We start from the raw sequence: 19372 nt of genomic DNA, 5'->3' as shown, positions 1-19372 counted from the left end.
CAACACTAGGGCTTCACTTTACCTCCAATCCTTGAAGCTTGACCTCCCTCTAGCTCTCTCTCTAGCTTCCTCTTCAACCCTTCTCTACTCTTACTCTTTCTCTCTCTACCTCTTCTCTTAATAATGAAAAATGATGGTAAACCCTATTTTCCTCTAACACTAGAGTTTATATAGGTTCTATATAATTGAGCTCAACTCACAACACCTTAATGGGCCTAACCCATTTCTATTCTAACCCAAAAATGTTACTACTCACTTAACGGTAAAATGTAATACTAACGGTCACTTACCGGTAACAAAATAAATCACTACACTCTCCGGTAATTTAGTAAAATAACAACCCTCATTAAACACTAAAAACAATCCTCAGCAAAATTACTAAATTACCCCTGCTCATAAAATGACCAAAATACCCTTGAGTCCAAAATGACTAAAATACCCTTCTAACACTGAATTCTACAATTCCGAACCAAAAATACACACAAAGGCAAATAATCACATACAACACACACAAAAGCAATTAAATAAATAATAAAATAAATATAGCGAAAAATCGGGCTGTTACAAAGGATCGAATCAAGGTCGGGTCAGGACACAGCAAGTAGAAGGAGGAAGGAGATTAATCAATTTGGGAACTTTGACAACTAGGGTTTCTATCTTTGTTTTTCCACTTTAATAGTCGGCCGACCCGTGCGACGTGCGGGTCTTATGGTTTAATATGCACTAAAATAAATAAATATTCCATTAAAAGCATATGAGCACTAAAAACATTAAATTTACAATTGTAAGAAATAAACATTATTTGAATTTTGTAAATTAAGACATTAGCCAAATCAACTTTGTTGTTATAAATTTCGAAAAACTTCTCGGTAAACAACGTTTGAAGTTAAATTAATATCTTAACCATCATCATCAATCAACACTATGTTCAAGCTTTTTCTTGAGGTAGCTCTGTTGGGTTTGATTGTCAAGTTTCTTGAATAAAGATGGAGGTTAAAAATATTAGTTCTTGGTGATTATGTCCCACATCGCTTAGTTTAGTGAAGCAAGGGGAAGACCAAGGCTATATATTGAACCTAGTTTCTTTGTTGTTATATGCACCAGTCAGTAGCACTTTAAGATTATATCTGACTTAGTTTAAATATTTGCTTTGTGAGAGTGTAGGTGTACTGGGGCATTGGGTGAGAGTTAGAGAAGTCTATGTGTTGTAACAATTTTCACATAGTAATAATTCTATGGTTGTCGGTTTAGACAACAGTCGTGGTTTTTTCTCCAGTTTTGGAGTTTCCACGTTATATTCTTGTGTTTGTGATTATTGTTTAGTTATCCTTCTTCAGCCCTGTTACTTCCTAACAGTGTTATCAGGAGCTTCGGTTCCGTGAGATATCACAATTCTTAGTATGCTCTGTGGTTGCAGCATTGTCTGATCTTCCACATCAGAAAAAAGAAGTGTGATATTGTGAACGTGCTGAAGGAGGGTGGTACTATGCAAATGCTATGTCTTATTCAAGTGCAATGAAGTTTGACATAGAGAAGTTTGATGGAATAATCAACTTTGGCTTGTGGAAAGTATAAGTCAAGGATGTGCTGATACAATCATGTTTACACAAGGCGCTGAAAGGAAACACTTCCAAGATGGAGGCAGATAAGTGGGAGGAGCTAGATTTGAGAGCTGCAAGTGCAATTCATCTGTGGTTGGCAAAGAATGTTCTTGCGAATGTGCAGAATCTGTCATCAGCCAAGGAACTCCGGGAAAAGCTCGAAGGGTTATATCAGGCAAAGGGCATCTCAAATCGGTTGTTGCTGAAGGAGCAATTCCACAATTTGCGCATGGATGAGGGTACGAAAATCTCTGATCATCTTAGTACTTTGAATAATATTGTTTCTGAGTTAGAATCAATTGAAGTTAAGATTGATGATGAAGATAAAGCGTTAAGGCTCATTTTGTCCCTTCCACCTTCTTATGTTCATCTCAAACATGTTTTGATGTATGGGAAGGAAAGTTTGAGTTTTGAAGAAGTTGCAACTAAAATTATTTCTGAAGAAAGGAGGATGAAAATTGATGAAAGCACTTCTTCAAGCTCAATGTTGTTAACTAGAAGTGGGGCTAATGGGAAGAAGATCCATGCAAAGAATTTTTCATGCTGGAAATGTGGAATGTCTGGGCATTTAAAGAGAAATTGTCCAGGTGGAGCTGTTTCTGTAAAAGTCTATGAGGCAAGTGCTAGCAATGTCTCCCTTATTTTGGGAGGTGATGATGATCTTATCTAGAAGATTAAGTGTGTCCTTATGGTATTTCCGCTATACCATGCAAAAGGACAAGTAATTGCTAGCAGATTCAGAACAACACACGGGCATTGGTTGGCATTGATGCAGGGTGTGTGGTGAGATATGTCGATTGTTGAAGAACTTCCTGGAAGCCAATATGGGAGTTGCACCATAATCTTTCAGCAGGTATTCGACGTGAAGAAATTCTTGGAATGGTTCAGTTTCAAGTGAAGTATACTCTTTATGGTGGAGTATGATTGTCGGTATAGACAATGGAAGCGGGAGATGAAACTCTTACAATCAAGGTGGAGATTGTTGGGTTTGATTGTCAAGTTTCTTGAATAAAGAAGGAGGTTAAAAATATTAGTTATTGGTGATTATGTCCCACATCGCTTAGTTTAGTGAAGCAAGGGGAAGACCAAGGCTATATATTGAACCTAGTTTCTTTGTTGTTATATGCACCAATCAGTAGCACTTTAAGCTTATATCTGACTTAGTTTAAATATTTGCTTTGTGAGAGTGTGGGTGTACTGGGGCATTGGGTGAGAGTTAGAGAAGTCTATATGTTGTAACAATTTTCACATAGTAATAATTCTCTGGTTGTCAGTTTAGACAACGGTCGTGGTTTTTTCTTCGGTTTTGGAGTTTCCACGTTATATTCTTGTGTTTGTGATTGTTGTTTAGTTTTCCTTCTTCAGCCTGTTATTTCCTAACAAGCTCTTGAAATTGCATTAACAATTAGTTTATCCTCATTTGGTGAATTCAAAATTTTATTGAACGCCACAAAATCAAAACGGTTGATTAGAATACGATCATCTTTAATCTTTATAAAGTATGTAGAAAATATGCATTTTAGCTTATATTTGTGTGGCGTGATTTTGTACTTAGGATCATTTCCAGCAACCAATATATTTTCAACCACATATGTTGACCCTTCTTCAACATTCTCTTTTATCTTTGGCACCAAATGCTTTCTCAGAGTAGCATGAATCCTTTCAGATTGTTATACGAAAATAAAGAAAATGTTAGCAAATAGCAAAAAATATACATAAAAGTAAAGGCAAATTAGAAAGATGCATAAATTACATTGTATATGGGTGATCTCACCATCTCACATTTGATAATTCATACTCTTGCATTTTATAATAGGACAAAACTCATGTACAATTTTTTAAATGCTTTTCATATGATTCTTAACTTAAAAATACATTTTATTTTTGGATATAACAAACTTTAAGAAAACTATGGATTTAAGAAAACAACGATAAATTCAGTTAAGAACCATACGAAAAATACCTAAAAAAATTATACAGTTTTTTCCTTTATAATGATTTTTTTTAGATGTGTAGCGTTAAGTGATTCCAAAAACATTTGTACATGTAGGCTCCACACGAGACACATTTCTTTTAAATTTATTACCATTTCGAATTTTTTTTTACTGATCCATTTGGATATTTTTAGCATGTGTAAAAAGCTAAAAAACGAAAAAATAGATTTGGGCAATCTAACATTAATTAATAAAAAAAGAAGTGAATTGGGCAATAACAAAATTCAATAGTTAATGGGTAAAATGTCACGGTAATGCATATTAATGCCTTTACCTTACACGGAAGTACATAAATTAAGGAAACCATGTTAATCCCAAATCAAAAAAAAATATTTATCAAAAATAAATATAACCCAAATAATCAGTTATTACCAAAATAAATAAAATACACATAGAACCCAAATCAGTTATTATAACAAAAATAATAATAGTAGCTTGATTCATCATCAACTCCTATAATATTGACTCTGTCACTCTCACATGACTCCTTTTCCAACTTCCATTCATTCATATAAATAAATAACAACTTTCAGTTGCACCCTCCGTCCCCGCTACTCTAACGCCATTTCTTTCATTCTCCTCATCTTCACCGTTCGGTAATATATCTCTCTCTATACTTCGATTTGTTTTAGATCTATCTATTTTTTTTTTAGAAACTCCGTATCCGATCCAAGTACCGACTAATCCTGAGTCCGAGTCTCAGAGTAAAGCTCTGTATGGACTGATCCAACACAACAATTAACAAAGTAACTGTCCGTGTCCGGAGAGTTCGAACCTGAGAACATGAGAGCAGCACACTATGAGATCTCTTGTTATTTCTGTTGCCGTTTTTGTCTTTGATTTCTTGAATTAGTAGTTTTCATTTTCAGTTTTCGTTGATTTTTCCTTTTATTCTTAGTTTGATTTTTTGCGCTGAAATTTAGATCTTGTGTTTAACTGTGAACATTTGGTATGAATTTTCTTGCAGAATCTGTTTGATCCATGATTGTATGAATCTTGAGTTGATACTAGAATTAAATTCAACGGTGAATTCGTGGATCGCGATTTGGTTGTGGCGGCGTTGAATGAGTTTGTTGGTCCTCTTTCTAAATTCAACTGTTACTACGTTGTTTTTCGTATTTGTTGAGTTTGAAATTCTGATTTGATTAGTGGAACTTTTGTTTTTTGATTTCGAGCTGGTTAGTTTGAGGTGAATTCAGTGATTTTGGAGTAGAAGCTGTGAATTCAATTTCAAATAGTGCAATAATTTCGAGATTTTGGAGTAGAAGCTGTGGATTTGATTTCAAATAGTGTAGTGATTTCGAAGTGAAGCATCATTTCAAAATGCCGACATTTAGAGGAAAAATTAGGGTTGGAGTTTTGATTATTGTGGTGGTAGGGATTTGTCTAGCTGCTTTCTATGGTTTATTGAAGCCGATTTCAAATGGATGTGTTATGACCTACATGTATCCGACCTACATTCCTATTACGTCTATGGAAAGTGTTACACCGGTGAAGTATGGATTGTATTTGTATCACGAAGGTTGGAAAAAGATTGATTATAGGGAGCATGTTAAAAAGCTTAGTGGTGTGCCTGTTCTTTTCATTCCGGGAAATGGCGGTAGCTACAAACAGGCAAGGTCCTCTTTCTTCTTTTATGAATTTAGACGTAGTTAGTTGGTTTTGTTTTATAGTTAGTGGTGGAACTATTTCGACAAATTTAGGAAATATTGTGTTATTTGGTAGGTAGTAACAAACAGCTAAAATTGGGAACTTATGATTATTGCCTGGATCATTTTGATAAGGTTTTAAATTGCGGCTGTGGTTATGTTGCGGTGCTTGGTATTGCTGTAAATTGTGATAAATGTGGTCGCTTTTGTGGTCACAATTGCGGCTGCGATACGATTGCTGCCAAGACCCCAAATACATTGGTGTTGCAGACCACGATTTAAAACCATTCATTTAAATTAATGATCTAAAGATTACTTAGGAATTTGTGGTATTTATTCATTATTCTAATTCCTATGGAAGAATTTGGTTTAGTTGTAGGAGATTGATTCTTGAGTGCTTTATTTATTAGGTAGTATGATTAACATGAAGACAAAAATATGCATATCTAGCTAGCTATTTTCATAGCCTTGGAATTGCTCACATGCTGGGCCAAGGTATTTGATTGAATATAGGGTCATACTCCCTCCGGTCCTTATTATAAGAAACAAAATAAAAAAACATCAAAACCAATACAATCATTAATTAATGAAACTTTTTTAATATTTTTACAAATATGCCCTCATAAAAAATTGTGAAACATTAAATACACTCACTGATATTAAAAATAGAAGCATTTTCTTTTAAAATTGTGACATTTTCTTATAAATAGGACCAAATATTTTTTTGAAAATTTTCTTATAATATGGACCGGAGGGAGTATTTATTTTTGAATGGTTTTTAATCTGGATATTTTTAAGTTTCTCATGGCAGTAGAATTCACCATCCTTTTTTATTAGAATAATTGAAAAACCAGGATAAGAAGAAAAATTAAAAAATTAGGCTAAAAGTGGAGAAATAGGATATACATCCCATACAAGTTATGAAGCTTACATTGATAATGATTGTTTGTTCAGGTTCTTCTATAATTGTTTTTTTTTATTATTACAACGTTCTTGGTACTATTTTTGCCCAAAATTTTATATTTCTCTGAACACATAATAGGTGCGGTCTTTGGCAGCAGAATCTGATAGGGCATATCAAAATGGTCCTCTTGAGTATTCATTTTACCAAGAAGCTTCCCTAACACCCGAAGAAGGAGATGCAGGTATAAGTTTATCCGGTTTCCAGTTACCTAACCAGTATACTAGCAGGCTAGACTGGTTTGCCGTTGATCTTGAAGGTGAGCATTCTGCAATGGATGGTGCAATTCTGGAAGAACACGCTGAATATGTTGTATATGCTATACACAAGGTATCTCACTTTTTTTCCTTTAGAGATTGTATGTAGGTTATATCCCAAGGAAACAAATGAATATTAGATAAATATGACCTGCTTGTAGTATTTAGAATTAAAAATTGCTTTCTTATAGTTTGTAGATGGATGGTTTGTTTTGAATTGTGCTTGTCATCAATGTGCTGTCAGTCTGTTCTCATTAATGGAGTGCACAAACTCCAAGGACTGAAGCTCCGTTTCTTGTTATTTTGTACGAGTGGACTTAAACTCCAATGAATTATGTGCCATGTTAGACTGATTTTGGTTAAATGGTCACTCTTAAAATTTTCCTCCAGTCATTCAATGTCTTGGTACAAGCATACTTTTTAATTGATTTCAGTTTTCTACCATTTTGTGTGGTAAGAAATAACTGGATGACTATGTTGTTACGCTGAACAACACTCTTCTCTGCTTTCAAGTTGGTTACAGGCCTTGTTAGGCTTGTGCCATGTACTACTTTCTTTCCTCATGTGGTGCTATCTCTGAAGTGTGTACTTATCTGACTATCTTGATTTTACATTGCTTGAGGCAGTGATTCCTGAGTTCATCACTTCGTTCAATACTTAAGATGAAACTTATTCTGCAGATTTTGGACCAATATAAAGTGTCTTATGATGCTCGAACAAGAGAAGGTGCTGCAAATTCTGGTAGCTTGCCCAAAAGTGTGATATTGGTTGGTCACTCTATGGGTGGTTTTGTTGCTAGAGCTGCTGTTGTCCATCCCCATCTTAGAAAATCAGCAGTTCAAACTATTCTCACACTTTCATCCCCACATCAGTATAGCGTTCCCCCCTCTTCTGTTTTCCCTTATTCTTATTGTATTTTTATCGTCTGCTTAAATGTTTGACGAGATACATGTATTTTATTCAGATCACCTCCTGTGGCGATGCAGCCTTCCTTGGGTCATTACTTTGCACGTGTAAATTCAGAATGGAGAGAAGGATACAAGGCAAAAACCACGAACACAGGACGATATGTGTCTAGTCCAGTACTCTCTGACGTTGTTGTTGTATCTATTTCTGGTGCATATAATGATTACCAGGTATTATTAATTTTGTACTATCTTCCTCTCTACAGGTATTAATAAATAATAAAACAAAATTTGTAAAAAGAAATTTCTATTTTTATCTTACCAATTATACAAAAAAATAAAAAATCATATCATGACTTAGGATAATAACTATAGCAAAAGTAAGCATTCGTTTATTTTGAAAAATGTTCCATTATTTGGAAATTTAAAAAAAGATGGAATAGAATGGTATCTAATACCATCCATCCCATTCCATTATTTACCACCATTTTCTTCCTCTCTAATCTGAGGGGAATGAAACGGAATCACAAAGTAACTGAATTTTGTAATTATTAAAATACTATTTCATCCACGTGTGTTTTAAAATACTATATCAAAATACTCTGGCATCACACTATGCTCAAGTTGTATGCAGTTTCACAAAATCATATTTCCATTTTTCTGTCCGGGTCATCACAGTTTAACATAATTTCAAAGTTTACATGACTGCTAAAAATGAACATTGGCATGGTTGTTTACAGTTCTTTTTTTCTTTAGGTACGGTCAAAGTTAACATCACTTGATAATATTGTGCCGCCGACACATGGCTTCATGATCAGCAGTACAGCCATGAAAAATGTGTGGTTGTCAATGGAACATCAGGCTATAATGTGGTGTAATCAACTGGTTGTCCAAGTAAGTGAGATTTTTCATTTGTCAAATACTAAAGTTTGGTTCTCCCTCACGTGCTCTTTATCATTTACATTCTTATGTAGGTATCACATACACTTCTTAGTTTGACAGATGCCAGAACTGGACAACCTCTTTCTGGTTCTCGGAAGAGGCTTGAAGTTTTTGCAAGAATGCTGCATAGTGGAATATCACATGATTTCAACCGGATGATGCAATTACCCTCTTCTAAACAGTCTATCAACATTCCTGACCAGAATACAAAAGATGACTCTGGTATTATATTCTGCTGTTTCTAATTTTGTTATCATGTATCCTATGATTAATTACTTCCAATCTTGTCTTGAATTCTTGTATTTGACTTGGTTTGAAATTTCAATGACTATCTTTCTCTAATCATCTCATAATTATTCTGGTAGATTATATTGCATAGGGCTGTTGAAGCATATGCTCATAATATATAAGTTAAATTATGCTTTATCTGTGGGTACTGGACTGAAGACAGCGTTCTGTTATTTCCATGTACTTTCTTCTGTAACAGATCAGTTTGGTTTATAGACGTATAATTTTCAGTCTGTTGTGTATGTTTACCATTTGTGATTTTGTCATAGCTAAAGGTGCAATGAACAACTCTTTTGAAATATTTTATTCCATACAAAAATGATTACTTTTGTTACTTGGTGCTTTTGACTGTATGTTTCTTTAAATTTCTTTTTGATTTTAATCTTTGGCATATCTCAATAATTTGATCACAACCTACCACATTGTGAAAATGAATACATTTAAATCATGTAATTGCTGCAGGACCTCAAAAGCACAGGTCAGTTATCTGTCCTCACAATATCCATTGGAATGATGGGGGCCTTGACAGAGACCTATACATTCAGATAAATGAGGTTACTGTATTAGCAATGGATGGTCGAAGGCGGTGGTTGGACATACAAAAATTGGTATTTGTTTAGTCTATTTGTTTTTTTAACAGTACAATATCTAATGTATTCAATATATAAAGCGGAAAACCGCTATCGAAATGATAGGAATTTTTGTGGAGAAGGAGAAAAAGAGCAAACAAACTTTCAATAATCGAATATAATATTTGAATGAGGTGTGTGAAATGATGTGTTACAAAATACAATATACTATCTGATGTTTATACATATACTGGACTCCTAATAATATTGCATAGACATGGGTACAGTATTGTTACTAGGTATAGGTATGGTGTAAGGGATTTTAAGTCTGAGGTGAGGGTACGAGTGCAATCAAAGCCACATTTATCAAATATTTCTGTAATATCAAGGAACACTTCATAACTGCAACTAGGGGTTGACAAACGGTCGGTTTCGGTCGGTGACGGACCAAAAACGTCAATCCGATCGAAACCGCGGTTGGTATTTTTCATCCCATTCCCATCCGTTTAGATACTCGGTTTGGTCAAATAACAGTTTTGTCGGGTAATGGTTTGGATCGGTTGGGTTCACTCGGTTTACCATAAACAATAAGAAAGAAGAAGCTGACCATTGTGTTGCAGGCTCTACTAAAAAGTTGAGGGTTTTTTTTTTTTTTTTTTGTATGTGTGTGTTGAAAAGTTGAGGGTGATGTGAGTTGAAGATGAAGTTTTCATAAGTACGATTGGGAAAGAAAAAAACGGAGAATGGGTGGAAGAGGATGATTTCAGTTGGTCTTCAAATGTTGGAAGGAAGAGAGTAGAACAAAATATTGAAAAAACAGAAGAGAGATGAGAGAAGATTATAGGCACAACTATCTAAGAGTGAAGTAATAATAAATAAAATACTCTAATTGTAGAGTTTCTCAATACATAATTACAATTATGGGGTATTCTTCTAAAAGAAAAAAATAGTGCCACCAGTACAAAACTAAGAGAGATGAGACGTGTGTGAGTGAGATGGTCAGTATATGGCTCTGGTACAATAAAAATAGAGGAGAAAAAGTAACTTGCCATCATCACTTCTTTCTTGTCCAATATGTGTACTAGACTGCTAATAGCATTTAAATACAGGACCTGTTAGAGCTACGGTCGGGTTTCGGATTTCAATGGGTGTAAAATTCAAGTCTGTTTCCGACCATTATTATCCGTTGTTAACTGAATTAAGGAAACCGTTTACCCGCTTACCCGATTTGAACCGCCCGAGACACTCTTTTGTTCAATGGATAATTCGGTTTTGGACGGACCTTGGGTTTTTGTCCAGTCCTAACCGCAACCACAATTTAAAAATTTGTCCATTCCTCCTCCTGGTGGCAAGATCCTAAAAGACGAGAAAAGTATTACTTCTACATTTTGTTCTTTAGCAAACTTACGACTAGAGTTCAAGTTATTTGTGAGTTTAGGGACATGGACCACATTCTTCAATTGTAAAAAAGAGTGAAGGGTTGTAGAATGAAAAGTCATATGGTCAGTGGCACCAACTATCTTACATCCATGTTTACTAGGTGCTTTAAAGGATTGAGAGCAAAAGCTCTTACCAGTCATGAATATAGAACAAGTACCACAGGGCTTACTAAGAGAGTCCATGCTGTCATTTATGTCCAAATTGGTAGAAAAATAGGGTTTTAGAAACAGAAAACTTAGCATAGGCCGGGAAAATAGTACAACCATGAGCTTGGTGTCGACTGGTTTAATAGAGGATTCTAAGTTGAACAAAGAGGAACGAATGACTGTCCCATCTGGTCAGAAGCAGGGTGTGTGAGCTCACGGAGGAGTCTGTTGGCTTGTCAGAAGTTATTTGCGGGAATTTATGTAGACTGTAGAGACCGGATTCATAAAATTTATCTGTACTATTCTTTTTTGTTTCCTGTCATTAGTAAGTAGAGCACTATCACTCAGTAACAACTATAGAAAGAATGATATTACTGTAATTGATTGTTTTGGCAAGTTCTATTCGTCAACGTAGATATTTAATCAAGATAACATCTCAGTAGGCACTCCACTTCCTGCATAGTCTATCTTCATATTAGTCGTTGAACTTCAAATTAATCTAATGTTAATTTTATTGAGCATTGCTAAATTTGAAGTAGAAGAAGAAAGATATTTGTTGAATTTTGTGTCCGGAAGGTATAATGTTTTTGTTTAAGCATGAGCATGACTGACTTCAATTAATTTCTATTCTAATCATTTTCTTAGCTCCAAGAATTCCTGATTTTTCGAATGTTTAAATTTCTATTTTACATCATAGATAATTATTCCTAGGTGCAGTTTTTCATTCTTTTAATCTGGATATACAGGGTTCAAATGGAAAAAGTCATTTTGTGTTAGTGACCAATCTTGAGCCATGTTCGGGAATCAGACTTCATTTGTGGCCTGAAAAGGGGAAATCTACTTCAAGTTTGCCTCTCGATGATAGGGTTATGGAAGTAACATCTAAAATGATGCGTATTCCCTCAGGCCCAGCACCACGGCAGGTATTTTATTCCTTTTTGATTTATTTATTGTTGGAATTAGTGTTTTAGTACATTGCAATTATAACTACCGAGGTCATAATCTTTATTTCTGATAATCTGTGGAAGTTTAATTAATTTGATATGCTTACTCATAAATTTGAATATACAATACTCTTACAGCCTGAACCTGGCAGTCAAACCGAGCAACCTCCTCCATCTGCTGTATTCTGGTTAGGACCTGAAGATATGCATGGCTTCAGATATTTAACAATCTCGGTTGCACCTCGTCCGGTACAATATTGAAATTGATTTCCTTTAAATATCAAGAAATGCATAATTATTTACCATCTTAGTGGTTTTCAGAATTTAGGTTTGTTGTTGATAAAATTGACAAATTTGAGTATTGTACTAAAAGTTTATTTGTTTCCCTATATTTGCAATTATAGCGCATTTGTAGTCCCATTCAGAAGCACACAGTAATTGTATTTTAGGGACTATAAACAAATTAAGTTTTTGGGGGCATCAAAATCAAATTTGTCAATCATATAGGGACCAAAATATATAACACTACTTTTTCTCCAAATTACTTTAATTTCTAGGAAATAATAGAATACATCAAAAATCCTTTAATAAAAATGACAAATTTCCTATATTGTATTTCTAGTTGAACGCTGAATCCTTATTTGTGCATCTAGAGTGACAACTTAGTGCTCAGCATAGTAGTTAATAGCGGCGCTATAGCGGCCAATAGCGGCCGCGCGGTGCGGTGCGGTCCAAGACCGCTATGCAATAAGCCATGGCGTAGCGTTATGAGATAGCGGCGCAATAGCGGCCGCAACACTGCATAGCGGTTTTGCACTCTTGCACCGCTATTTCATTTTACGTGAAAATACAAGATTCTCCTTGGTTTTAAATAAAAAACAAGGGTATTTTTGTCATTTTCGTCAAACCCTAACTAATAACTTCAGTTTCTCTCTTCCTTCTTTCATTCTTTACGGCGCCTTTCAGATCTGTACGCATCTGCTCTCTCAAAAAACTTCCTCTCTTCATTAAATCTTCTCTCAAAAGCATCAGATCTGTACCCTAAAAAGCATCCTCTGTTTTGTTCATCCTCTATTCTGCTCTCTGTTTCCTTATTTTTGTTGTTTTTGTGGACAACATAGTCATGGCAGCTTCCGCTTCTGGAGTTCAATCAAACTCTGTGTCTGTTGACTCATGTGCTCAAAGACATAAGTGGACCGGTGATAATATCGACATTGTTTGGCAATTTAATCACTGGAAGGATCCCAGCTCTGGTGTTCAATCAATCCTAAATACTTTTATAGCAAACCAGAAATTGAGACAGATCCCAAATTGCTGAGAGGTTTGCATAAATGCATTGAGACACTTTGTGAATGTAATGAAGTGGCAGACTTGGTTACAACTCAGAAGTTACAAGTGATATATGTTTGTTTATAATTTATAGTATTATTTATTTTTTTTTTGAGAGAAGTTTATAGTATTATTTATATAATTTGTCCAAAAAGTTATATGAAATAGCGGTCATAGCGCTAGGCGCTATCCCGCTATAGCATTTTTGGGGTCGGCCGCTACGCGCCGCTATCCGCTATTAACTACTATGGTGCTCAGTCTGTTTCAGGAAGACCACCACCAGCGGCATCCATGGCAGTTGGGCAGTTCTTTAAACCTGAGGAAGGAAATAAGGATTTATCTCCATGGTTTCTGCTCCAGTCTACCTACTCCCAAAAGGTTGTTATTTTCATGTAGTATTGACTGACCTACACACTTCATTGCTGTTTTATTCGCTTCTATTTATGAGTATTTATCACTGCAAGACCAATGCTCATTGTTCTTATGTAATTGATTGTTAGAAAGCAGTTCAAAAGACACAGAGCTTATTTAGGTTGAGTATTTTCCATTGATACTTTCTAGTAACATTGCAGAATTACAACAATGTACTGTTTTTTTTTTTTTATTTTTTATTTTTTAAAATACAACAATGTACTGTTCCAAATATCCCTCCTTTTGTATCTTATTAAATTACATGTAGTTTATTTACAAATATTTAACTCTGGATATAGTTACAAAAGATGTAAATATAAATAGTTTATTTACAAATCTAGTGAAATTTGCTGTTATGATACTAAAATTTGTTCCTAAATCTCAAGTGTATGCAAATGGATGTAACAATTAGTTAAGTTTTTTTTTTTTCAGTGTTTAAATCTTAATTTTGGCATGCTGTGCAGGAGCTGCTGTTGGAAGAAGCTCATCCTCTAGCTGTTAAATTATCATTTTCCATTAGCTTGGGCCTTCTTCCTATCACTTTGTCTATGAATACTGTTGGTTGTGGAATTAGAAACTCTGGACTTCCAGAAGAAGAAGCTGGAGACCTTGAAAGTAGTAGTAAGAATTCTAATCCACTTCCAGTTGACCAATTTATTAGAATTTTATTTTGTGGTGATATTATATGTGGTGTGCATGTTTTCAAAAGTTATGACATATTTGCGTATTCACTGTATGGAAAGCACTTCAACAGGCATCATAAAACCATTTTGTAGGTCATGAAGATGTATGTTGTGTGAAGGGATTATTTTTATTCAATTCAACTGAACTCTTAATTCTAAAGTTTTACATGGCTGTCATCTAGGGTTCAATAAACAATTACATAAATTTGTAATCATACAATTCATATTAGTTTATGTTAACTTCAAACAAATACTTCAATTAACCTAGGTTATCAATCCATCTGGCCTTTGTTATATAAATGAAAATCGGAGCAATAAGCTTAATTCTCATGACAATTCTAAATTCAAATCAAGTCCAAAATAGATGTCACAAACTAATATTATTTGCAAATTTCGAAATCAAGAATCAAAGAGTTAAGGATTTCGAGTTCCAGGGTTCAAGTCCTGGCAAGGAGAAAGAAAACTAACTGAACTATAGTATATACTAACATTTGCCATTCAAAAAAAAAAAAAAAAGAATTGAAGAAGGGTTATTCTGTTTCTTTCAACAGAATTAAAAGCAAGGTCTCAATAATGCAAATTACATACAACCCTTCCTTGGCTTGGAGAAAATTTCAAGAGGAGGAAGATGAATGACAATGAAAACAGGAAGTTTGAGCCCACAAGTTTCTAACTTATTTGACAAATGGGCAAATATGAAATTTATATCCCTGTTTTCCATATTAAAGTATTTGCCTCTAAATGTCAAAAGACTATCCTACCCCATATTTTAGAACCAATCTCCTTCCTAGAAGCTTTAATTTCATGCCTATTAGCAACATCTTCAAAGAAGGCTTTTCGCCTATAAATAGGTAGGAGGGATTAGAGAGTGGGCATCTTGTTATTTCTGTTGTTTAGGGCCTTTTGGCATTGATAGGTGGGCATATCATTCTGTTGTAACCAAGAGGAAGTCTTCCCCTCCAGTAAAAGGTAGGTAGGATTGGAGGGTGGGAATCTTGGGAGGTGAGCTGACCCTCAAAGCACTATCATTGTTCTTTAATGAGGAGGACTTCTTCCTAATTTTCCAGTATTTAGATACCGATTTCTATCAACTATTATCGGAGCTCTTTCTGGGCTTTGTTGGTAGACTTTCATGGAGAATTTAGAAGTTTTTCAGAGTTATCAAGAATGAGAGGTTGCTTCATATTTTTGCAAACAGTTTAAATAAAACTATTACTGAAAGATTTCATCTTTAATAATGATTATTTGGCTATTATGTTGAAAATGATCAACAATTCTGATTTTAGTAGAATGCATTACTTATTTGTGATTATTATATTTCCACAATGACTTTATTTGTTAATAACTATAGCTTGATATTTCAGGGCTCTGTAAATTGCGCTGTTTTCCACCTGTTGCACTTGCTTGGGATGACATATCTGGACTTCATATATACCCAAATTTGAATAGTGAAACAATTCTTGTTGATTCCTCACCAGCACAGTGGAGTTCCACTCAGCAATCGGATAAAACCATTGTTCTTATGCTGGTATGAATCACCCAATAAACTAAAGTGAACAGTTTTTCCCCTTTAATTCTTGAACCAAAAAAGCAAAGTGATATGTCATCCATCACAGTAGTTTGTGGAGCGATGACAACCTACCAAATTTACATTACAAGCATTCTGCCAGAGATTATAATCATTTTTGTTTACTTTCTCCATGATATTTTACAGGTTGACCCACATTGTTCTTATAAAAGTAGCATTTCAATTTCTGTTGGTGCTGCTGCAAGTAGGTTTCTGCTATTGTATAGTTCGAAGGTAATGAGTTTCTGTAACCCTTATTCTCACAATTGCTTATCTTGAATTCTATTTAATAATTTTTACTTCCAATATTCTGGTTTGTTTCAAGAATATATATACTATTGTATTTCCATTGACAATTTTTTATTATTTTTGTATAATATGTGTTTTTGAGTATTTACGAAAATATGTTGTTCTTTCATGCATATGATCCACACAAACTTAATATTTTCTTGTTTCTTCATATCTCCATATCCATCATGCTTTTACATATGTGCCAATTTATGCTGGCTAATTTTGTTAATTTAATTTTGTTCATGCAGATTGTTGGTTTCTCTATTGCCGTAGTTTTCTTTGCTCTTATGCAGCAAGCATATTCTTGGGATAATAATCTACAGATACCGTCAATGCTAACTGCTGTGGAATCCAATTTGACACTAATGTCGCATTTCTTTCCGCTAGCCGTTCTACCTATTTTATTTGCGCTGTTCCATTCCTTCTTTATGTCTCAACCATTACCTCCTTTTGCTAGCTTCACCAGCATCTCCCTAATTTGTTATATCTTTGCAAACGGATTTATAGCCATTCTAATTTTGTTGTCACACTTGGTATTCTTCGTGGCTGCTGTTACACATATTTTCATCAAGACAAGGTTAGTAGACTGATGGTTATCACCCTAAATTGTGCTGCTGATACATGTATTCTAAAGTCAAGCAGGGTAGCCTTGATCTTAATAGCAATCTGGTTTAGCGAATCACATTTTCTGTGAATATTTTAGATTTATTCTCTTAACTCTTCGTAGAGTTGTATTAGTTTTCTAATAAATCAACTGGATCATACTGCAGCATATCTGATGATAAATGTCACTTTTGTTGCAGGTGGCAAATGTGGAAACAAAATATTCCATTTATATTTCTTCAAAGGTTTTGTAATCGTTCTTCTAGCTTCTTTTCTCTTAAGGTAAAGTACTACTCCCTCCGTTTCTGTTTAATTGTCACTTTTAGAGAAATTTTTTGTTCCTTTTTAACTGTCATTTTCAAAGTTCAATGCAACATTAAATGTTGTTTTACCAATATTACACTTAGATATTTATTGCGGAGAGAGAAACATATGAAATGAAATATTAAATTAATAAGGCCATTATAGTAAAAGTAAAAACAATTGTATCAAAAGTAGTAACATTTATTGATTGTTTTGGTTTGTGTAAAATGTCAAAAAGTGACAATTAAAAAGGAACGGAGGTAGTAACTTATATATGCAATCTACCATCTTTTTGAGTGAATGGGTAAACTAATTGAAGTTAAAAGTAGAAGAGGGAAGGGTACTTCTGCTAGTAGTAGATTTGATGATCCTTTGTTTTATTTTGTTCTTCAAGTTCATCGCATTAACCATTGCACACGGGTGATTACATTAAATAGGTTATTCGAGTTCTAAGAGCAAATCCAGTACTTGTTATATCGCTCACTGCAATGGTTTTGGCATGCTTGGTTCACCCATCCTTTGGTCTCCTTATACTTCTCTTTGCTCATTTTTTCTGCTGTCACAATGCATTATGCAGGTATATTTTCATTTATCGCATTTGGCCATAATTGCGAAGTGTGTACATGTAATCAATTTTGATGGTTCTTAAATCTGCCTGTATGCGAATACTTTACTTGTTTTCTTTGTGTTGGTGGTCGTTTAGAGATTATATGACTGCTAGGTTCTTTTCTGTTTCATATGTCACTGCTCTCCTGTTATATTGCAATATCAGTTCAAACTGTCTTAGTGCCATTTTTAATCTCCGAGGAATGACGAATGGTTTAATCAATTTGCATATGAAATTTTTAATTAAGTTTGCATGCGTGTAGGAAATTGCAATGCTAATTGTAGTATTGTTTAGGGTTCAGGGTTTAGTCAAAATTGCTTTTTGCATGTCATGAACATGTATGACCACTGTGACTGAAAATTTCCTTTTGTTTCTGTAGCAGTTTCCTGACAGCATCATGTCGTAGCCATGAACAAAATAACGAAACTATCAATTGTAATGGGGGTGATTATAAGGTGTCTGAAAGACAGAAGTACAATTTTGATGGTAGTTTTAACCGAACTTTTCCTTCAGAAGACAACTCCAACAGTCCAGATTCATCAAAAAGTTTTGGTGAAGCACAATTAGATGTGTTTCACCATCGCCATGGCTTGTTGATATTGCATCTTCTTGCAACAATGATGTTTGCGCCATCTGTTGTAGCTTGGTTCCAGGTAAAAGATATATCAATTCTTTTCACATTAACATTCTGAAATCTGGCTATTTATTTACAACCCAATAAAATAATATCTCTAGCCCAGAATTTTATGTATGATTTTGCTTCTATCATAAATGTATGATTTTGTTTCTCTCTGTGGCTATATACTTGGATACCGACACTCTTCAAAAAACATGATTTAATCGATTATTATTCTGGTTCCTATATGATTGCAATATCTAGATTACCCTTCATGCAGGGCATATTCTCTCTTTTGTTTTTAATATTTTTTGATTATCAATTTTGTAGAGACTGGCTATGGGTGAGAGCCTCCCATGGCTCTTGGATTCAGTACTTAGCATTGGTGTTATACTTCATGGCATTTGCAATTCGAAGCCCGAGTTCAATTCGTTCTTCTTGTCTATCCCTGGGGTCCCCATCCGCAATGTTAGACTATACATTGTCTATCTCATAGCTGGATACTGGTCTTATTTTTGTGGTCTTGCTTTGTCTCCGGACAGAGCGTTTTATGCTATGGCTTTTGTTGGCGGCATTTCTTTTGCTTTAATGATGATTCATAGAAAGAGTGGTGAAACGAAAGAGGTTACTTATGGCAGCCGGAAGCATTCTCACCGGCACTGAAACCTTCAGAAACCATGTTTTGTAGAATCAGATAATAGGATGGCACATGTAATTATGTGTAATTTTTTTTGGTTGATTGTGCACGTAGGTTGTTGATGTCAGATGGTTGATATTTTTTGTAACACGAATAATCTTTGCCCGGTATAATGTTTTATCCCAACATTTTTTCTGGGCATTGTAACATTTAGATTTAGATGGTTAGGGTTAGAGTGTTTTTCTTAAGCCAGGGCCTTTTCACGTGTAAAACGATGATATTGTTTTGCAGTTTTGTCTAAATATGATGAAAGATTTTTCTTAATGTTGATGTCATCATACATGAGAATGAGTCTTAAAATGAAGTAATAAAAACAGAAGAAAAGCCTTCACAAACTGCTTAAATCTATTTATAAACTACTGTTTTACTCATCAAAAGGATCGATTAAGTTTGTTTGTACTTAACTTTGAAGTCAATTGGGGTAATAAATCCAGTTCAAATTAGTCTCACCTGTCACCTTAAAAGTTAACATTGTCAAATTCCTACTGCCTGAGACCATATTCAAGATATGATAATAGTAGGTGAACATGAAGAGGTTTTTGTGTCAAAGATCTTGAACTTAATGCATG

General features: G+C 34.5%; 1 protein-coding gene across 7 annotated transcripts; it reads left to right on the top strand.

Moving 5' to 3' along the window:
* Positions 1-4139: 4139 nt before the first annotated feature.
* LOC146906020 (phosphatidylinositol deacylase) lies at positions 4140-19067 on the top strand. Of its 7 annotated transcripts, none has more exons than XM_085727468.1 (19): positions 4140-4191; positions 4563-5209; positions 6287-6535; positions 7143-7333; positions 7427-7598; positions 8124-8261; positions 8342-8531; positions 9060-9205; positions 11499-11675; positions 11835-11945; positions 13284-13403; positions 13901-14057; positions 15484-15647; positions 15834-15920; positions 16226-16554; positions 16781-16862; positions 17321-17460; positions 17873-18143; positions 18437-19067. In XM_085727468.1, exons 2-19 carry the CDS (start codon positions 4919-4921, stop codon positions 18767-18769), a joined length of 3348 nt encoding a protein of 1115 aa, XP_085583594.1. In that variant the 5' UTR covers positions 4140-4191; positions 4563-4918; the 3' UTR covers positions 18770-19067. The 7 variants fall into 7 exon arrangements, with proteins under 7 accessions (XP_085583594.1, XP_085583592.1, XP_085583597.1 ...); XM_085727466.1 differs by having other exon boundaries at positions 17870-18143; XM_085727471.1 differs by having other exon boundaries at positions 4563-5214.
* The last annotated feature ends 305 nt before the right edge of the window (positions 19068-19372 follow it).

Source organism: Medicago sativa, chromosome 7 (genome assembly GCF_051527215.1).
Source record: "Medicago sativa cultivar Bolivia chromosome 7, Bolivia_mono, whole genome shotgun sequence".
NCBI classification, from domain to species: Eukaryota; Viridiplantae; Streptophyta; class Magnoliopsida; order Fabales; family Fabaceae; genus Medicago; species Medicago sativa.
This window is presented reverse-complemented; position numbering and strand designations above follow the sequence as displayed.

What these genes read in the sequence shown, in the direction of transcription:
- LOC146906020 (XM_085727466.1), top strand. Translation starts at nt 4,919, where the DNA reads ATGCCGACATTTAGAGGAAAAATTAGGGTTGGAGTTTTGATTATTGTG. An exon ending in GAATACAAAAGATGACTCTG is followed by an intron (nt 8,532 to 9,059) that starts GTATTATATTCT and finishes TAATTGCTGCAG; the next exon opens with GACCTCAAAAGCACAGGTCA. An exon ending in TGCTATTGTATAGTTCGAAG is followed by an intron (nt 15,921 to 16,225) that starts GTAATGAGTTTC and finishes TTGTTCATGCAG; the next exon opens with ATTGTTGGTTTCTCTATTGC.